The sequence below is a fragment of the Rhamphochromis sp. 'chilingali' genome, assembly GCF_963969265.1.
Source record: "Rhamphochromis sp. 'chilingali' genome assembly, chromosome: 4".
NCBI lineage: Eukaryota > Metazoa > Chordata > Actinopteri > Cichliformes > Cichlidae > Rhamphochromis > Rhamphochromis sp. 'chilingali'.
The window spans coordinates 27,334,373-27,353,679 of NC_137948.1; the positions used below are offsets into that span (position 1 = coordinate 27,334,373).

At 41.4% G+C, this 19,307-nt stretch overlaps 1 protein-coding gene across 7 annotated transcripts in view; it reads right to left on the reverse strand.

Annotated features, from left to right (window-relative positions):
* lrba (LPS-responsive vesicle trafficking, beach and anchor containing) overlaps positions 1 to 19,307 on the reverse strand; it is a 172,739-nt gene that overhangs the window by 28,292 nt on the left and 125,140 nt on the right. For all 7 annotated transcript variants that reach the window (XM_080880583.1, XM_080880587.1, XM_080880584.1 and 4 more), the window contains 5 exons: positions 18,578 to 18,693; positions 18,322 to 18,434; positions 12,267 to 12,407; positions 10,966 to 11,085; positions 7,326 to 7,478 (listed from right to left, as the gene is read on the reverse strand). In XM_080880583.1, coding sequence (XP_080736709.1) covers positions 7,326 to 7,478; positions 10,966 to 11,085; positions 12,267 to 12,407; positions 18,322 to 18,434; positions 18,578 to 18,693 — 643 coding nt within the window. The remainder of the gene's footprint in view (positions 1 to 7,325; positions 7,479 to 10,965; positions 11,086 to 12,266; positions 12,408 to 18,321; positions 18,435 to 18,577; positions 18,694 to 19,307) is intronic.

A 19,307-nucleotide genomic window follows, 5' to 3' on the forward strand; every position in this document is an offset into this window, starting at 1 on the left:
ATCCTTCTCATTATCTCCCGACCACTTAAAAAGCAAGAATATCATGTTAAGGGGTGAAAAGAAGCAGAATGAGTAGTGATTGGGAAAGTCGCCACAAAACAAACACATCATGGTGGATTTGATCCAACTTACAGCCCAGACAATGGAGTAAACACTACTGATTGGGTGGCACTGAATCCAAGTTAGATAACAATAAAACTGTGGTGTCTGCATCCATTTAGATTTAAGTTCATGCATGACTGTAAAAATGCAAACTAAACAATGATGCCTTAAAAAAATACATTATTATTACAATTGTTATTAAAACAACTGCTAACATTATTATCATTATTATTATTATTACTACTACAACTGGCAAGAACCAAGAGAAGCTAAATCTTAAACACTGTTCACAAGCACCTGCGAAGGACATAACCATCTGTCCACCTCCACTCCAAAAGCCTAACAAGCTAGCAAATACTTCACCGGTGCCACAACGCAATGGGATCAAGTGAGCAAAAGCTAAGTCAACAGTAAGAGCTGATTACACACAGAAACGCTGAAGAGGGCTTCTGCTTCTGGATGAAAGAATATTTGGATAGCTGTTGAGAGAGGCATTATTGTCTCAGATGATTACAGAGTTGGCTGCAGGACTGTGTGGAGGTGTGGAGGCTTCTCAGCACAGATTGGAGATGATTAGGATGAATGGCTCAACTGATCAGCTTGAGTGTAGTTAGCCTTCAAGCAGAGGTTATTAGGGTGTGGGGTTATGTGGAGCTGCAGCTTGTTAGTGCGAGACTGTCTGCGTATGTACGTGACTAGCAGCTCCAAACCATAAATACATCCTCAAGGAAACCCATGGACTATGCTCATGAAATGTAGAAGGAATATGCATGAATTCAATGTGACACATTTTGCTTCATTTTCAGAAATATACCGTTACAAAACTAAATAAACACTCAGAAAATACCACAAGAACAAGAGTATACAGCAAAGCATCCCTGCTTTGCGCTAAATTCTAACAAAGTGTCCTAAAAAAAACACCCTAAAATAAGATTGCATCCAATTTCCATCACACAATTTTATTCATGCAAGCCTTTGTTTTTGAATATGTCAGTCATCTTCTGGGGTCTTTGAATGTTTACACGGCATTTCCTGGGAACCTATACAACAGCTGTATGGCTATTTCCTTCTCGTATGGATAATATAAGTATGACAAAAACGTCTTAAAGAATTTATCTGCGTTCATGCTCCAAGAAACACACCCTTTGCCCCAACTCAAACGAATAAGTACAAGTGTTTCTTTAAATAAAGCCAGGATTACAAACACGGATATTCAGGAGTCTGAGATGCAGCACAGAATAATGCTGCAAAAAAAGTGCCTCAGTACACTTTGGCAGAAGTAAAATGAAAGCATGGAGGAGTGCAGGAAAGGGAGAAAGACAACATTAGTGAGTGAGTATGTCAGCAGGAGTGGATCATCCCATTTCTCAGGCTCTCATCGGGTCCGCCATTACGTCATCGAAAGGGAGGATAAACGAGGGGAGGGGGAGATGAGCAGGCAAGAGAGGGAGGCGAAGAAGAAGGGGGGACAGCTCGTAAAACACCGAGCACACAGTAAACATGTCTGCCCTTATGCATGACAATACCCCTTCAGTGAGCGCTGCCTGATATTAGCCAGATAACCTCCCTCTACCCCACGTGCTAGTTCCCATCCAGCAACAAGGCTTTCAGTGGAGACGCCAGGGGAATAGATTAGCACTAGGCTAACATGGCAAACTGTCTTCTATTACCGGGGGCCACTCTGGGATAGACGACGTTAAGGTTTTCACTCACTCAGTCATTCACAAGTGCACAAGTATTTCTTAGTGGTTAGTGGCTGGTCGCTGCAGTGGTTTACCTCAGCTCATGCATGGGTTCCTGTGGGGTTACTGTGAGAATAAGATGTGGAGGCTGGTGGGAACGGCATTATGCGAGTCCCAGCGGGTGTCTGATCAGAGAGTGCAGTACGGATGAGAGGTGAATGTAAACAGTCGTGATCTTTGACTTTGTGTAGCTGGTGGTCTGAGCTGGGGAGCGATCATGTCTGGCTGTGTGACTTGTGGGAAAAAATGCAAGACACATTTTTGTCTTCTGAGTCTACTCGCTTACATTTCGGATAGTTCCTACACAAATCACGCTTTACAGTAAACTTCCTAAAATCTTTATCCAAGTCTTTCAAACTATGTTGTCAACTTAAAAAAAAATCTTATGTATAAGATTTTCATGTCTTAATGTAATAACATGCCTGCTGAATAACGGGTTTCTTGATTGCATAGTTTTTTGCAAAGTGTTAATGGCTGTCAGCACATAAAGCTGACAAACTTCAGATTTCAAACAAGTTGAGAGTGCAAGGCTTGGGGGGGGTAAAGGTGATATGTCTCAAATAAATATGACATTTGTCTTTTAGCAGCCATGTAGATGTACCTCTGCGGGCAGGATTACTGTGATGACATCACAATAACAGCTGTATGGCCAAATGACAAAGTATGAAACACACTCACATCACTGTCCACTGCAAACATCATAATTATGATTATATCAATATTTTCATTTTAACTGCAACAGAAGCAAAGCTAGAGTTATCCAGTGCTTGTAGAGGTTCATCTACCTGAGTCTAAATGCTGGAGCTTTTAAATGCACTGACATGGGAACAAAGGTCTTAAAATAAAAGCAAAGACATCACTGATAAACTCTTCAGTAATGGATAACAGAGTCACTCAAAGCTTGTTAGCACAATCTGACTGGACCATATACACACACTATATGTGCAACTGGTTAGCAACAGAGCTAAGCTCCAGACGTTACTCTCAGACATCAGCAAACATTTATAATTCAAGAGAGCTAAGATGTATACTAGCAGCCACAGACTAATGTGTGCGGCATGTGAGGATGACTTAGGTCATAATAATCCAACATTACAGGAATAATGCACTATTCTGCCTGGCAATGCAGAGAGAAGCCTCTTGACTTCAGATGTTTTCAGTTTAGCAAGTTTGCACTGAAATGATGATTATGTGTTTTGCATGAATGATTGATAGCATGTGTTTCAGTGCCCTGAGCACTCTAATGTGCTAGGGTCATATAATTACAACTTGTGGCTATAGAAGCTACTCTTTAGCAAAGCTTGCAAAGTGTTCCTTGAGATCTAAAGCAGCATATAGTACATAATGCGTTGTAGTGACATCACAGTCACACTGAAAATCCGAGTAGTTTCTTATATTATAGCACAGGAATAAACCGTGCACAGAAATTCAACAACATGACAGTTTCAGAGTTTCTGCATAGAGTAAGTAAATCAATGGGAGGCATAATGGTCGTCTTTGATGAGTTACACAAGGTTCTTTGGCATCCAACACCCACAGTGTCTTCTTGTGGCCAGCATTCTCTGTGGCATTGCTTCTGACCAATCACTCAGCTGCCTTTTCCCATTCACAAAGACGAAAGGCTCCCTCTTTCTGTGAGGCCAGTATAGCTGATGCCTCTGTCACTCCTTTGAGCGAGTTGACACTTTATAAGACGGAAAAGGCCAAAAGTAAAGCATGCCCGTCTCTCCCATGTGTGAGGTTTGCAGGTCTGTCAGCAGCGCAGCAAGAGCACAGATGAGTGAAAGAAGCCAAACAGCTGAAGCAGGGAGCAGCAAATAAGCACTGGAGAGTTTGGTTAAATGGCAACACGAGAAAAAAGTAACAAGAAGCCTCGGCAAGTGCATGTAATGGCAACCATGGAGTTAAATATGTCTGATTAGACAGCTTCACTTTTTTTTAATAATGAAACTATTATTGTGATTGTAACCATATTACATTTTAGGCACAAGCTGATTGGTGATTATAAAGATTTCATCCAACACCAATCTCTGTCTGCATTCGTATATTAGTTTAACATTGATCTATGCACAATAAAATAAAAAAACAGCAGTGTTTAGCTCAGTCTAGCATCACGATATACCCACAGCAGATGGCTGCTCTAACAGACTGTGGTTTAGCCCGCCCCATCTCAGTAGCTCCAGTGAAACTTGGAGCCATGACAGCAAAGGTAAACACTGATATGGAGACAAATAACAGTCAAATTTACACGAGCATGCACACAAGATCACCTGCTATCGCTCTAATGGTTAGCAGGCCTGAAAAGCGAGGTATGGTCGTACATAGTGGAATGTCAGAGCGGCTGACAGTGCCCAGAGAAATGTAGTTATCTGGTGGAGGAGGGATCAAGTTCTTAACCTCTCCTTCGACCCCCTGGTAAAAACAACAAGCAGCCCCTGATCTCCGTGGCATGCTGCCTCAAGACCCCTGTGTCTCCACAGGGATGCATGTGTGGATGTGTGATGGACCACGAAAAAGGGAGTGTGCCTTTACAAGAAAGCATTTAAGTATACTGTGTAGGCACTTCCCTTAAGCCGCGGAGGTGCTGCTCCGCCTCCTCCCCCAAAAATCCAACTATTCTTCAGACCTGTGGTTTTCAAGTGGAGCCTTCAGTGTTGTGTAAGACATTTGTTGAACAATAAACTGTCTAGGCATAAACTTGCAGTTAATCTGTTGCCATGCAACACACTTCCTGCTAAACATTAGCGATAACTTATGACACTTCTAAAGGAAAGCATTATGAACCCGGCTACAGTTTGATGGTAGGCTTATATCATCTTTTTTTTTTTTTACCCCCCCAACCAACCATGAAACTCTGAACAACAAAAACAAGCTGCCGATTTGCAGAGCAGCACAATCCTTTACTGAGAGAGGCTTTTAATGGCCTTTCCAGATTGGGCCCTAATTAGCTGTTAATCATCTAAGGCTCATAACCAGAGTGGAGACAGCAGGCCTGTGTGTGTTTGTAAGCGAGTGTGCATTTGCGTGTGTTTGCGTGTTCTCTCCTGCTGTCTATCCCTGTGTTGCAAAGCCATTAGCAGCAGACAAGCTAAAGAGAGCCAAACAGCCCATTAACTCCTTCACTCTTCCTCTCTCCTCTCTACCACGCTCATCTCTTTCCCAACAGTACCACAGTTGCCAGCTGACACCCTCTAATGCCAGCTATCTGTCATGACCAGAGACCTGTCCACCCACACATCCCTCCCTGAACCTTGGTGCTGTTTCTATGTGATCTGTAGCATACGACTGGGCCTCTTAAAATGGTAAAACTACAAAGACAAACTGCACTCCCACACTCACAATCCCAGCTTTTTTTTATTATTTTAAGCGAAACCAACAGATTCCAGGAAGTGATTCAGTCCAAATAAATTAGAAAATTATACTTAAACTGACATTTGATAGCAAAGCTTTTATTCACAGTCCCTCTGGGATGAAACCTATTTTCCTAAGCTTGTTATGTTTCTGTGCACCTACACCTGCCTGCTGGTTGTACGTTGGATCAATATCTCAGTTTGGAGAAGGAGAGAGAGAAAAAGCAGAGCGAAATTTTACCAGTTTGAAAGCAGCATTACTAGTATGGCTGCAGACAAAATAGAGTCCAAATTGCATCTGCAGTGCCAAATGGAGCACAAAGGACAGAAGCAAGGGGGAAAAATGAAGAAGTAGAGGAGACCAGACTGGCACCGGTCCATGAGTCATTTGGTACCAGGCCGTGCGAGTGAGAGAGGGTGTGAAGTTCATGATTTTCAGGGTTTTCATTGGTTTTTAGCATTATTTTTTTTTTTATCATTTTTATCGTTATCTCTGTTTCCCTAGATCTTTTCCCATGTGTTATGAATAAATCTTTTTTTTTTTTTCCTCGTACCAGTACTTGCTTTATTTTATTTATCTGCGACTCCATGAAAATACTGTCGGACATAAAACTTTGCCAACTGTGGCGCAAAAAAGGTTGGGGACCGCTGTTGTAAGGCATGTATCTTGTAAGGCGCTACTACAGCACTGTGAACAAGCATTAGGCAACAGTGGTGAGGAAAAACTCCCTTTTAACAGGAAGTAACGTCTGACAGAACCTTTTAATTTAAGAAACTAAATAAAAACAATCCAAAACTTTTTAAACTTCACGCCATTAAAAAAAAAAAAAAAAAAACAGTTGGACTAGTGGTTCTGTTTTTTGTTTGTTTGTTTGTTTTTTTAATGCATAACAATTTCCCAAATATCTGTCAAATATAATCCTCATTTAGCACAAATGAAAACTCAACTTTTCCTCCCCGTGAGTATAAAACACTGCACAACAGCCTGCAACGCTGCCGCCACAACAAGCGTCCCTCTAATACATCCACAGCGGGCTGCATGCTGACAGCCAAAAAGAGGGAAGTGTGTGATTAATGATAGCAGCATGGTCATATCAGCAGGCTAGCTAACAGACCCCCACCATAAGACTGCACAGGTCACAGAGCACACCCAGCATCATCAGCACCCATTACTACTGTGGGCACACATCACACATGGAGCTGCCACTGCTTTTACCCCAAATATGTAACTGAGAGCGAAAAGTGGCCTGCGCTAGGCTCCAGATTACATTGCGTTATAACCCACAGTTTAGTTTTCTTCTGTAATTGTGTTTATGCAGACAGACAGACAAAATTATGAATAAGCTTTATTTGTAAGGGGACAGCTGTCCTTTCACTGTCAGTATGAAGTTAAAATGTTTTAAAGATAAAAGGGCTAAAAGCATAAATGATAAGCAATTTCAGCAAAGCAGAAGAGAAAATGTTAACCCCCCATCTGAGGCTCCTAGATCTTCTAGCGCTGAGAAATCTGATCCAAAGTGTTACCTTAGTCTCCCAACAGTGTGTGTGCATGTTGTGTAAAGCACAGAAGAGAACATCTAGAGTATAATGAAAACACGGCAGCCACTCTGACAACATCTGACGTGAATATACACACAGAATATTTCTGCCTTTGGCCAGGCGGACCGGAAAGGGAGATCAGAAAGTGGATACTGCATAATTATTCTGCACAAAAACACAGTTGCAGTTGCACACACCGGCATGTTCCAGATGTGTATGAACAGAGCAGAGAGAGGGACCGTGAGGCTGCATGGGGATATTAGATGGGGCAGAGCTGGATCAATTTGCCGGCAAAGCAATCTGAAAGTTGGGACACGTGAGAGGAGGGGAGGCTCAGGTAACAGGAAGAACTGTGTGAAGGTCAGGAAATAACACTGTCTCTTTAAATTAGCATTTCCAGCTAAGCTTGGGGCTCAGATGGCCTGCGCCATGTGCCATATGAGGAAGAAAGAAAACAAGGCTATACATGAATGACGACACAAAAACTTTTTTTCTTGCCTAGACTCTATGATGGCTTCAGTATATTTTTAATGCACACTTGCTTTAACCTGGATCATACATGGGACACAGCATTCAGGTGTACTTTTCTTACCAGTCGATTAATGCGCACAAACTCTTCTGGGGTTTTGGCCCAAGGTGGCAGATCAACATCAGAGACTACAGTGCCATCCTCCATCACTCCCAGGCTGTAATTGCTGGCGTTAACAAACATCTCAGGCAGATAGTAGAACTCTGGGATCAGCTCCTGAAAGGGTAAAGCACAGACACATAAATGAACACACACTGGTTATCGGGAGAAAAGGGGAAAAAAAAGCAGTTTGAGAATCTGCAACAGTTATCGGACATGATGCTGCAGCTGTAGAAAGCTCTGCATAATCACCAATGGAAATTTAGAATAACGGCAATGCTAGATCTGAACATGATGTCCAAGAAGATAAAGGGTATGTTCACCCCTGGGTCTGTGCCTCACAAAAGGTGGCCCTGAACCAGTTCAAATAATCAAGGTACCGCCCTCACATGTGAAACAGTGCTGTGTGGGTGTGAAAGGAAAGAAAGCAACTGGGCTGGTGCTTCTACAGATGTCAGGGAGTAAATAAGTAGAAGCTTTACCCCCCCAAAAAAAGAGTGTAAAGTCCTGTGAGTCTTGATCAGCATAAATTTGATGAGTGTGGTTTTGCAGACTCCAAGTCAAACTGTGGGCTAAGGGAGGTGGACGGCCTCCCCAAATTAAAGCACATTATGTTACAACTCAAAAAGCCCTTTTGAAGTGTTGAGTAACTCTTTAAGAAGAACAAGAGCAGGGAAAATAAACACAACGAAGCAGCACTGTTTTTGTATATAGATAGTATTGCTGTATTGTTTTCTGAATGGCAGAATTATTTGTGGAAATTACATGACGCTGGTCTGTTGTAAAAAGCCTCTGAGTGCACTCGGCTGTGGTTTCTCCCTATTCTGATGCAATGATCATATTCTTTGTGTCTAAGAAAAGAAAAAAAAAAAAGGTTCACTTCTGATTTTCCCCTCTCTTCCACAACAACAAAGAAAAGTCAGCTAAATTCTCGTCTTACTATGATGATTTTATTTGGCTGTCACAAACAACACAGCATGTTTTCAATCTGCACGAGAGTGAAGAGAAATGCAAGTATGACAGGAGATGTAACCCTATATGTTTAGCCATTTGTCATTCTAAACAAAGCAGAACTTGCCACAGTGAGTATAAACATTAAGATTGTGTTTGAGCTTAAAAACATGTAGATAAATCAACAACGCTTCCCAGGCTTTAGCTGTTGTGTTATTGTTGTGGGTACGTCTCACAAACTTCGACACAATCAGGACACGGGAAGGCTCAGTTCTTGGCTGTGTCATGCAAATAAGGAAAGGAAAGTGGAGCGTGAAATATATGGTATTTTGCATTTTTCCCCAATAGACTGAAAAAAATGAAGGGAAAGCAAAGTGCCTTAAAGTGCATTCTGTCTTATGGTCAGCAGGGGGCAGTTGCAAAAAAAGTCAGATTATAAAGCATCTATGGAAAAATTACCCTTCATCCTATTTGACTGGGGAAAGCAGTAAACAGTTGACACATGCATTTATACTTTCAATCACTAATTTATATTCTTAGTGAATAAAACAGGATGATCATTTCCATATTACAGTCCTCATTAGAGTCCAAAAAGATGCTGTAAGATGAGTGTGATGATGGGCAAATTCTGATCTCAAGCCAATAAGACAGGACTTCACAAACCAGTGGGTGATGACTTGGTCCTAATTCAAATTTTTAATATACAGTCCATGTGCTCTATGAAGACTTGACAGGTTTTGTGTAACAAAATACATAATTATATGAACTATAACTATCTATAACTACATTCACCTGCATATACAGAAAACACTATAAAGAATCAATTATGGGCATTTCTAAGGGAATTTGGTGACAAACATGTTAATAACCTAGCATTAGAAATGAATGGCCTACCTTCAAAACTAAGTGGCGATTGGCTGACAGCTAACACTCAAAGCAAAAAAAACCAAAAAACTAAACTCGGAAGTCAAGAAGCATTTTGAAAAGATTCAATTCTTAGCATATGTAACATGATCTTTACAAATACAAGCAAATAATAACATTCCTCTTATCAAATTAGCTGCACAATATCTCCCCCTCTCATTAATGGGGTGAAAAGATCCAATCAAATGAGCAAGCAAACACACAGCTTTAAAACAACACGGCACTTCCTCACTTCTGAAATCTCTTCACTCCACAAAAGCTGACCTAAAACTAAAGGTCACCTTCTTAACGAGGCCTCCTGCTCACCCGGGTTCACCGGCTACAGCCTGCTGTAAATTTGAGCAGGAGAGAGCGGCACCCGTGCACGCACGCATGCACATACCCCAACGAAACCTTGAGGGCTTCGCTCCCCAACACTCAAGCCTGCCTTACATGGACCATTATGTGCAGTGGCCCTTTTGCTCCAGCCTGGTCAGAGGCCAGCCCCTCTGATCCCCAATCCTGTCCTGTCATGGGTCACTGGAAGGGGCTTTGGCCTCTGGGCTCTCCAGCTACACTTCCACTGTTGCTACTTCTAACCCCTCTTCTCTTGTGTCTCCCCCTTCTGATGCCTGTGGGCTGAGGCTAGGGGTCAGGGGATTGGGGGTGGCAGGTCATTCTAGCGTCACCCAGGCTAGAGACACATTGAATCTAGGTGTTGTAGCCCATTATCACCCCTTCTTTAACAGTGGCGTATGAAAACACAGGGGCTTTTTGCCCTCTGGCAGAGACAGAGGGTTGCCATCAATGGTCCCAATACTAAAGCTAAATGGTGTACTTACCCTACTGAATTGATACATCTCACTCCTAATTCCTCTACTGCTTAAAAGAGGAATTAAGCAATATGGATGCGACTGGACTGCATCCAGTTGGTTGCACACATTCATATTTTGAGCAAAAACAGAAAAAGGAGCATGAATGTGTGCATCCAACTGGATAAAGTCGACAGATTTTCATTCAAAATATGCTAAAAATTCAAGCTGAACATGGAAACAAACTGACGACGTCCAGATTTCCTCTTTGTTTTGATCTGAAGTTGAGCTCTCACAGTTTGATCCACATTGACAGGTTGAGACTAAGAGAGCAAACTAAGGCTGTTGTTGGGCTTTTGCAATCAAGCATTGGCCAGCTACACAGTAACACAATCCACATGTTTTATCAGAGGGATGCGGGAGGGGGGTAAACGCAATCAAGCGTCAAAACCCCCAACACCACTGCTGTTCCCCCATCCAGTGACCCAGTGCCGGGAGAGCAAGCAAAACTCAGCTTTGACAGAGAATGTCTGAGTGTAGTTGTAAATGTTTTAGGAGAGCAGTTAAAGTGTGCGCTGGGGGTTCGAAGGCGCTCGGTATGAGAATGACCTGTGCCGTTTCAGGGTAGATCCGTCGGCGCAGCAGAGTTTGGGGGCCCAGTGGGCAGGGATTCAAGTCCATGTTATAGCTGACTGAATCTGAGACAGACGGCTGGGACAGATGAGGATTAAACCAACGCTTTGATCAGAAGAGCAGGAAGCTATCATTGTGTAGGGACAATGATTGGTAGTGACTGGACATTACTCTTTTGAAACCCTCTCTTTTTTATGTGTGTTGGACTTGGATTTATTCTCCTGCAGCGCTCGGGACTTTATCGTCCAACTTCTATTATTTTTGTCCCCAGATCCATTGTGAGCATGCATAAGTATGAATGGTACCTTAACATCAGATGTGTCTCTCTGGCAGTTCCTCCAAGCCCTGGATACTGAGGAGAAGGTGCGGTCAGCATGGTCAAACTTTCCTCCTTGGAAGTTAAGGAAGAACGTGGTGAAGGGTTCCTGGAAATTATAAAGGTTATGGTTAAGAATATAAACTGGGGAGTCTACTCCTATAACTGAAACCACCCAATTGCTTTTTCTGCAATGAAAACATGGTTGTCAACATGTCTACAGTTTGAATACACTCTGTCAATATATTTGACCTAGAATTGACCCTTTCTGCACACCCTGTAACAAACTTAAAGCCAAAAATGAACAAGTAAAACAACAATATTCCCAGTGTGCTACTAAAATCAATGCACATGTGCTGCTGATGCATTTCTAATCACGTATAATCTTGTTAGGGCAGATCAATAGCCATCTCTCTGATGCACGGGCACACTGTGCTGTACCACAGCTATAAACTAATACTGTAAATAGCTAATTAAGTCCAGCCTGAAATGACGCAAGCCTCATTTATTTAATCTTTTTAAATGCTGGGACAGTGAGCAAATTGATCTTGTAGTTTATACATCAGTGTAAAATCTTACAAAATACACAGTTACTACACAAACCCATTTTCATTTCATATTTAAGGTTAAGTTTGATCTTTAAGCGAGAGTTATAAATGAGTGCTTCTGGTAAAGTGGCTTTAGAGTAAGCTGGCTAATGATGTGCAGAGATCAATGAGGTAACTCTACTGGGAGTTACAGAGACAGTGAGCTACTGGGACAATAACAGCAGAAAACTGCACGTTGGAGAAACTTAGTAACCTCCCTCTCCCCAGAGTGTAGTATGGAAAGATTGATGGCATCCATTCAACAAAGGTACTACAAGAGAGCACTCTAGTGCAAAATATACACCACTAATGTGCTTCAAAAACAAACAAAATCACATTTCAGTACCTGTTATTAAAAAGAAAAACCTTGAGAATTTGCATCAAGGTGAAGGTCAGACCTTTAGGTGCACTGCTTTTGCTTTTCATTTATTATCACCCCATGCATGCATGCTATGCAATATTTAGCATGCATATACTCTTAATTTGATAAAATCCTAGGTCTAATTAAGAATACATTCATGACCTCTACATCATGAATGTACTGTTCATTAAAAAGAAGAATCCAATTTAAATACTGCGCTTAACTACACTTTTAAAGAGCAAGGTGAAATTCTTGCACAAGCATAATTATTTCATTATTTTCCAGAATTTATATTAAAAGTCACGAATGCTCCTAAACACTCCAAACGTGCACTGCACTTACAATACGTAGCAGCCACATCAGGGTGAAGCTCGAGGTGGAGTAGTGGGTGCCATAATGGAACTTCGGCACCTGATCATCCTCCCAGGTCTCATATCGTTCTGAAAAGAACGCTGCCCTCTTGGGGTTAAGAGCACCGATGGGCTATAAATATAAACAAACAAAAAATAGGTCAAACATGTTAAACAGCTAAACTGAAAAATAAATAAATACGACAAAACAGATATTAGGACACGATAGATGCGTGAAAGTAAAAAAAAAAAAACACAAACCAAAAGCAGGGAGGCAGTACTGAATTTTACTGTGAATACAGGGACCACTCACTGCTGCATAATAGTTGCAAGGCGAATGAAGCTAATAACCATTGTGCTATCTCAAATGAATATTAGATGATGTTTTCCTTCAGACAGATCAATCCTTTCCCACAGAGTGCTTTTTAGAGGCTGTGAAACCGAGCCCCTGCAGCTATAGTCTGTCAGAGAAAACTAATGTGCTCCAATGAAAGAGTGCCTACTCAGAATATCAATAGCAAGGCTGTGGGTTCCTTTAATTTTTACTTTTATTAATCTGTAACTAATACACTGGTCACCAGCCCTATTTATAGTCCAGAAAAAAAATGGTTAAATTGCATTAATTTTCCATTGCTCTTAAAAAAAAAAAAAAAAAAAAAAGCCAATAACCCTGTGCAGCTCGCCTATTATTTAAATACTCATTTATAGAAATCACTTTCAGGCTGGTTCAATTTTTATTAGTCTTCTGCAGGCTGTGCCTCATTCCCTCGAACCGCTCCATCATCTTGCTCCCCCCCCCCCACACACACACACACACACACACACACACAGCAGATCAATGGTAATGGAATGATGCCCTTTTGAGAATGGGGGCCTAGTAGGGTGTGGATCAATTGGATCTCTTTCATATCATAGGGTGCATGTCACAGCAAGACACATACAGGGCAGGTCTATGATATTGATCTGTGCAATGGCTACTGTTTTATGTGGGTGTAATGGTGCATGCTTGTGTACCTGTGTGTGTGTGTACTGGGAGTGATGCACACGGTCCTGCAGTTATTGCTGCTTTTTTTTTTTTGTTCAATGCATGCATTTTTTTGGTTATTTTGTAAATAGTGCTCCTGTGCGTATGTGCATTTACACAGCGAATTGCCTTGTGCCACAACACTGTGCAGATCTATGTTGACAGTGATACACTGTGGGCTTCCTCAGGGCCACTGGGGTGGGTGAGTACACACAGTGAATTATACATCACACCCATTGGCCTGATTTATAGCCCTAATAACAGTCGGCTCATTAAAAAAAGAAAAGGGAGAGGAGGCATATAAAAAAAAAAGAAAAGAAAAGACTGAAAGTGCCACAGTGACAGGGAGAGAGGGAGAATTGTGTGTGAGGGCACGTGGGGGCTGTTGGTTTGCTCGAGCCCGACATTGTTTACTGCTGTAAATTACTGTGGGGCTAGCGCTCTCAGCTTACAGTAGCTACAACAAAGCGGCAGCGACGGTGCCGTACATCAGAGCAGAGCGGCCGGCGGTGCGCTGATGGAGCGCCTGCTGCTGCCCCATCACAGATTGACCCAATACGTCGTGGCAAAGAATAGCACTCTGATGAGCTCTCAGACAAATGAACCGATCACATACTTTTAACTAAAGGGTACACTACAGAAGAAAACTGAGCCAGAGTTTTCAGTAAAGATGGGGAAAATAATGCTGAATTAGTCTTAATCTGTTCTAAATCAAGAAGGCAGCTGCAGATGGTGTAACAGTGACATTTTAAAACTGCTATGGTGAGATGTATTTAAAAAAAAAAAAAAAAAATATATATATATATATATATATATATATATATATATATATATATATATATATATATATATATATATATATATATATATATATATATATATATATATATATATATATATATATATATATACACACACACACCTACTGGTGTTGGCCAGAGGGGCCGATGGCGCGATATGGCAGCCTCGCTTCTGTCAGTCTGCCCCAGGGCAGCTGTGGCTACAACTGTAGCTTGCCTCCACCAGTGTATGAATGTGAGAGTGAATGAATAGTGGCATTGTAAAGCGCTTTGGGTGCCTAGAAAAGCGCTATATAAATCCAATCCATTATTATTATTATTATTATATATTATGTATGTTATCCTGCCTAAACTCTCCTCCTTACCCAAATAATCAGAGGTTTGGGAACTCAAATATTTAAAAAGTAATTTTTTATATGTAGGCATACCAAGCGAAAAACACTCCCTCAAGGAACAATAAGCACCTTCCTGAGAAACTATTATAAGAACATTACCTAGTGCTACGTTGCTTTTAAAACACTAATGGGTCACCGGTGATGAAGTATAATGGCTCACCGACGATTTGAGCATCAGTAGGGCTTTGAGTCATAAATCACAAGAGCCTTTTGAAGAGAGTGTTTATGTATAATGTCCTATTTAAACAGTGAAAATGGTGTGGAGGGCCTGGGGGGATAAACATATGGGGCGAGTACGATGAGATCAATACACCATTAGCTCATGTGTCTGTGAGCAGCACGTTATAGCACAAAGGTACACAAGATGCTCAGTAAGTCCTATTTTCTTGCTATGTAAATGCAGAGTACATATTAGATTAACAATTGTTTGAATTATTTGTTTCATTAAAAGCACAGTAAGAGTGGATTTATTTATTTACATATTTTTGCCTTTTATGAATAGATGAAGGCGTGCCTTTGCTGTAAGGACACCTTGTACGAACACTCAAGTTCAAACAGATCAAATAACAATTTTCTTTTGTAAAAATCGCCCCAAAGATGAATTTTATCTGTTAAAATGTCAAATTTAGGTTTGGTTTTGTTATATAAAGCATCTTTATGAAGAACAAGTGGATTTTTGTGGGGAGATGTGCGACAGTATGCAGAGCTGGGGTGCAAAAAGGGGTGGAGGAATAAAAAAAGAGGTGTTAAAACACTTGCAGTCAGATCAAGCGAGAGCTTATCGTGACTACAATGTTATCTCGGGGGTCGGCGTTTGATGTCAGGTTGAGGTTAGAGTTTATGATAAGAAAGTCCCTGGGGTCAGAATGGCTCTGGTAGCAAGGAACATAAATTCTGTGTGGCCTCTGTTGTGCTGGGAATGATGACAGTGTGTGACAAACACACACACACACACACACACACACACACACACACACACACACACACACATTCATAGCAATTTGGCTTCTCAATGTCACTGGAGGCTTCGCAGATGACCTGTTTCTACAAGAGACAACCACCAACGTGACATTAGAGGGGGACAAGAGAGATTTGAAGGGTGAGGAAGAAAGAGAGCACGAGAGGAAAACAGAAGGAGACAAGAAAGAAAAACAATAGAGCGCAAACAAAAGAGGGGAAAATGGGAAAGTAAGCACAGTTTTGAATGGTGCAGACACACACACACACACACACACACACACACACACACACACACACACACACACACACACACACACACACACACACACACACACACACACACACACACACACACAGAGTGCAGAACTAGCTGAAGGTCACCAAATATTAGGTTGCAAAGAAAAGAAACGGGGAGCACAAATGATTGTAGGAGCAACATCGTGTGGTGGGGGTTTGATTTGAAGGGCTGCACAGAGCTGCTTTGCCCTTTTCCAGACACCGCAGTCTGGCACGGTCCAGTAGTCATACATTAATATCACACGCGTGTCAACAACATGAATAAAACAGATGTAATAAAGATTGGCTCTGCTCCCTCCCCTCCTTCTTGCTCTCTCTGCTTCCATTCTGTTCTTTAAAAAGAAAAAGGGTTAAAGGGATGGGAAATAATGTTGTTCTCCCTTTCTCACACTCTCTCCTCCTCTTTCTTTTGCTTTCTGATCGTCTTTCTGTTTCTCCTCCTTTTACCCAACTCTCCCATTCATTCAAGTCCCCGGGGCGGCGAGGCTTGACTGAGCACAGAGGCTGAGCTGTCCAAACTCCATGGCAGTGCAAAGGAGAAGAGAAGGAAGCAGAAATGAGCTAAGAAACCACGCGGGAAGGCTGCGTGGTTTTTGTGCCTGTGTGTGTATTGGTGGGGCAAATACAACTGTCACATTTCACCCTGTTGGGCAACATCAAGCAGGATAAACATAAGAATTATGCAGCTGCTTACAGTGGATAAAAACTACACTGGGAGGGATAAAAGCCGAGGACGGAGACACAGAGGAGCAGATTGAAAGTGAAAGCAGGACTGGAGAGAACCTAAGGGACAAGATGTTTGAATCTATGTGACAGGGAAGTGTGAAGGAATGAAAGTGTGAGGAGATGGTTCACTTGTGTTTCATAACTGTGGTATTTGTGCAGGACAATAGCGTTGCATCTGGATTATATTCTGCAGATATTTGTTCTTCCTTTCATTTCCAATGGTTGATGGCAGTTGATGGACTTTAATGAATGCTTGCATAAAGAAACAGCAATACTAGGCTTGCTGTCCCCTAAATAAATAAATAAATTTAAAATTGCTGCCATTACAGAATTTTCTTGCAAAACTAAACTAAATCTGCATTGTCCTTTTGAACATAACATGCAAAATGCCAGCAAGTCAAGTTGATGGTGGCTCAAAAAGTAGAGCCAGAAGGTCACTGGCTCTTCCTTTCTGTACCCAGCCAACACAGTGAACCCTAATTTCCACCCATGGATCCATCTGTGTATTAGTAACATATAACATGACGGTATAACATGTATACCGTCATGTTTGAACAGGACTGAGCGAAAATTATGAAGAGTTTTTGGAGAGTCTCCAAGAAATGCTAAAACACATTATTAGGGAAACTGGACTTCCTAGATCGTCTAATCTCACCCGAACCAATGCAGACTCTAATTTACTTACTTATCGTTTTATTCAAAGAGCGATATCTTTGAAAGAAGACCAATATGTTCCACTTTGTCTCATTAAAGGACTACCTCCACGTCTGCACCTGAACAAATGACCTCCAGCATACCTCTAAAAAGCATTTGCTCCAACAGATCCCCTGTCCATTAACACATGCTTTCTTTTGCTTCCATGGCTGATTTATTCAGTCATTTTCCTACCAGGAGCTTGACACTCGCTCAATCTTCCCACTCTAAAACTAATCCTGAGTCCTCCCACCGCTGGACTGTTCATCCACCGACGTTAGCTGACAAGCTAAGGGGTGTGCTCTTTTATTTTTTTGCCTTTTTCCATCTGAGTATGTACGTGTAAAAGCGAGGGAGTTAATGGGAGTAAATAATTGCGTGACTACCTACAATTATGGGGGAGAATCCTTTAGCGATGCGAGTGTGTGTATTTATGTGCCAGGGAGCATTTCAGGGCAGGTTTCATTGTTTTAAGCCCAATCACTCGATGCCTGGAGCTACCAGGGAGTATTACTTCACTTCCTGCTGTGTTGTGGAAGGTCAAACTTGAAAGAATTCAATTAGGAAACTTTGATTTATGGCCAGAAAATGATAGCTAAGCCACAAATTAGGAGCTGCAGACTGAGAAGATGAGGGGCTTACATATGTTTTAAATGCAGCAGGTCAAGATTGCCTGAACTAGCAAAAGTCAACAACTAATCATACAGATTAGATGTAATGAATACCACTTGCAGTTTTGGGAAATTTGTCACATTGTTACTCAAATTTCATATATCTGTGAGCTGATGAAAACTGTGCAAATCACTGCATATAGAATCACTTCATCAACATAGATAGCATGACGCTAGTAACATAAAAAGTTTCAAACTGCACTATTCTATCAATTCTTCTCAGACATCTGAAATACTTGGGTCGTTACATGGGAAAAATGCTCTGCACGTGTGGAATCCTAGCAATCAGCCACCGGTGATTAAAGAGCAGGTTCACTAAACTATGATCAATGGCAATTACAAAGCAACAAAATTGACTTTAGGAAGAATGCACACACAGTTATCTGTGTGTTAATGCCCCCCCTACTTTTTCAGGGAATTAAGAAGAAAAAAGATCCATTATAGTGAAAACAGGGGAGAGGAGTCGTCTCCACGCTCTTACCTTAGACAGATCTCTAAAGTTGCTGGGCAGAGTGAGGTCAAGCTCCTCTGATTCATAGTTTGTGATGACCCATGGAAAGACTGGGTACTGGTTTAGGTCATTATAGGTACGGCCTGGAGGGGAGACAGCACGGGGGAGAGGGGCGACAAATATTGTTAAAAAAAAAAAGTTAGCATCATAGACTGTTAAAATGTGCACAGCACCTCTGTGTTACACCCTGCAATAACATCACACAGGTGCTGAGCGGTGTCCTCACCAGAGATGGTGTTCAGAAACATCAGGTACTCAAAGTTGGATATTTCACGGCGCTGCCAGCGCTGAGTCATGTTGGATGCCTTGAACAGCTGCTTAGGTGTGGCCAGAGAGATGCGTCTATAAAAAGAAATGGAAAGCTCGATATTAAAATCTTTTGTAGCCGTTCAAATCACAAGAACAGCAGACTGCAAGAATAAAAAGCCCCAGGCTTTATTAGACTTTTGCAATCCAAATGTCATTTTATGAAAAATCTACCGAACTTACAGTCTTGCTAATTAAGAAGACAAATGCGCAATAAATTGGGTTGAATACACATATTTACGTGCATGTGTACACACACACAGGAGGCCCCAAAGAATGATGTATGCTGCAGGACAAAAACGAATGACCTCCAATCCAATTAAAACAAAAGAAAATGATGAAATTAATCAATGTCAATGTGTGAGATTATGGTCATTAGGCCTTGCCAAAGAAAAGAAAAGAAAAAGAATGTGAAAACATGACTTCCCAAACACAAGTGTACTTTGACACATTTTTTATATTGTCACCAAGCAATTCTGTACATCCTTTGAACTGCTTTAAATGACATTATAAATAGATATGGAGAAGTAAAGGAGAGAAAAGAAGGAATGCAAAACTGGAAAAATGGTTGAAAACAGAGGGATTAGATTAAATTATGAACATATATTGGACTTTTGCTTTAATTTGTGCATCTGTGTGTGTGCATAACT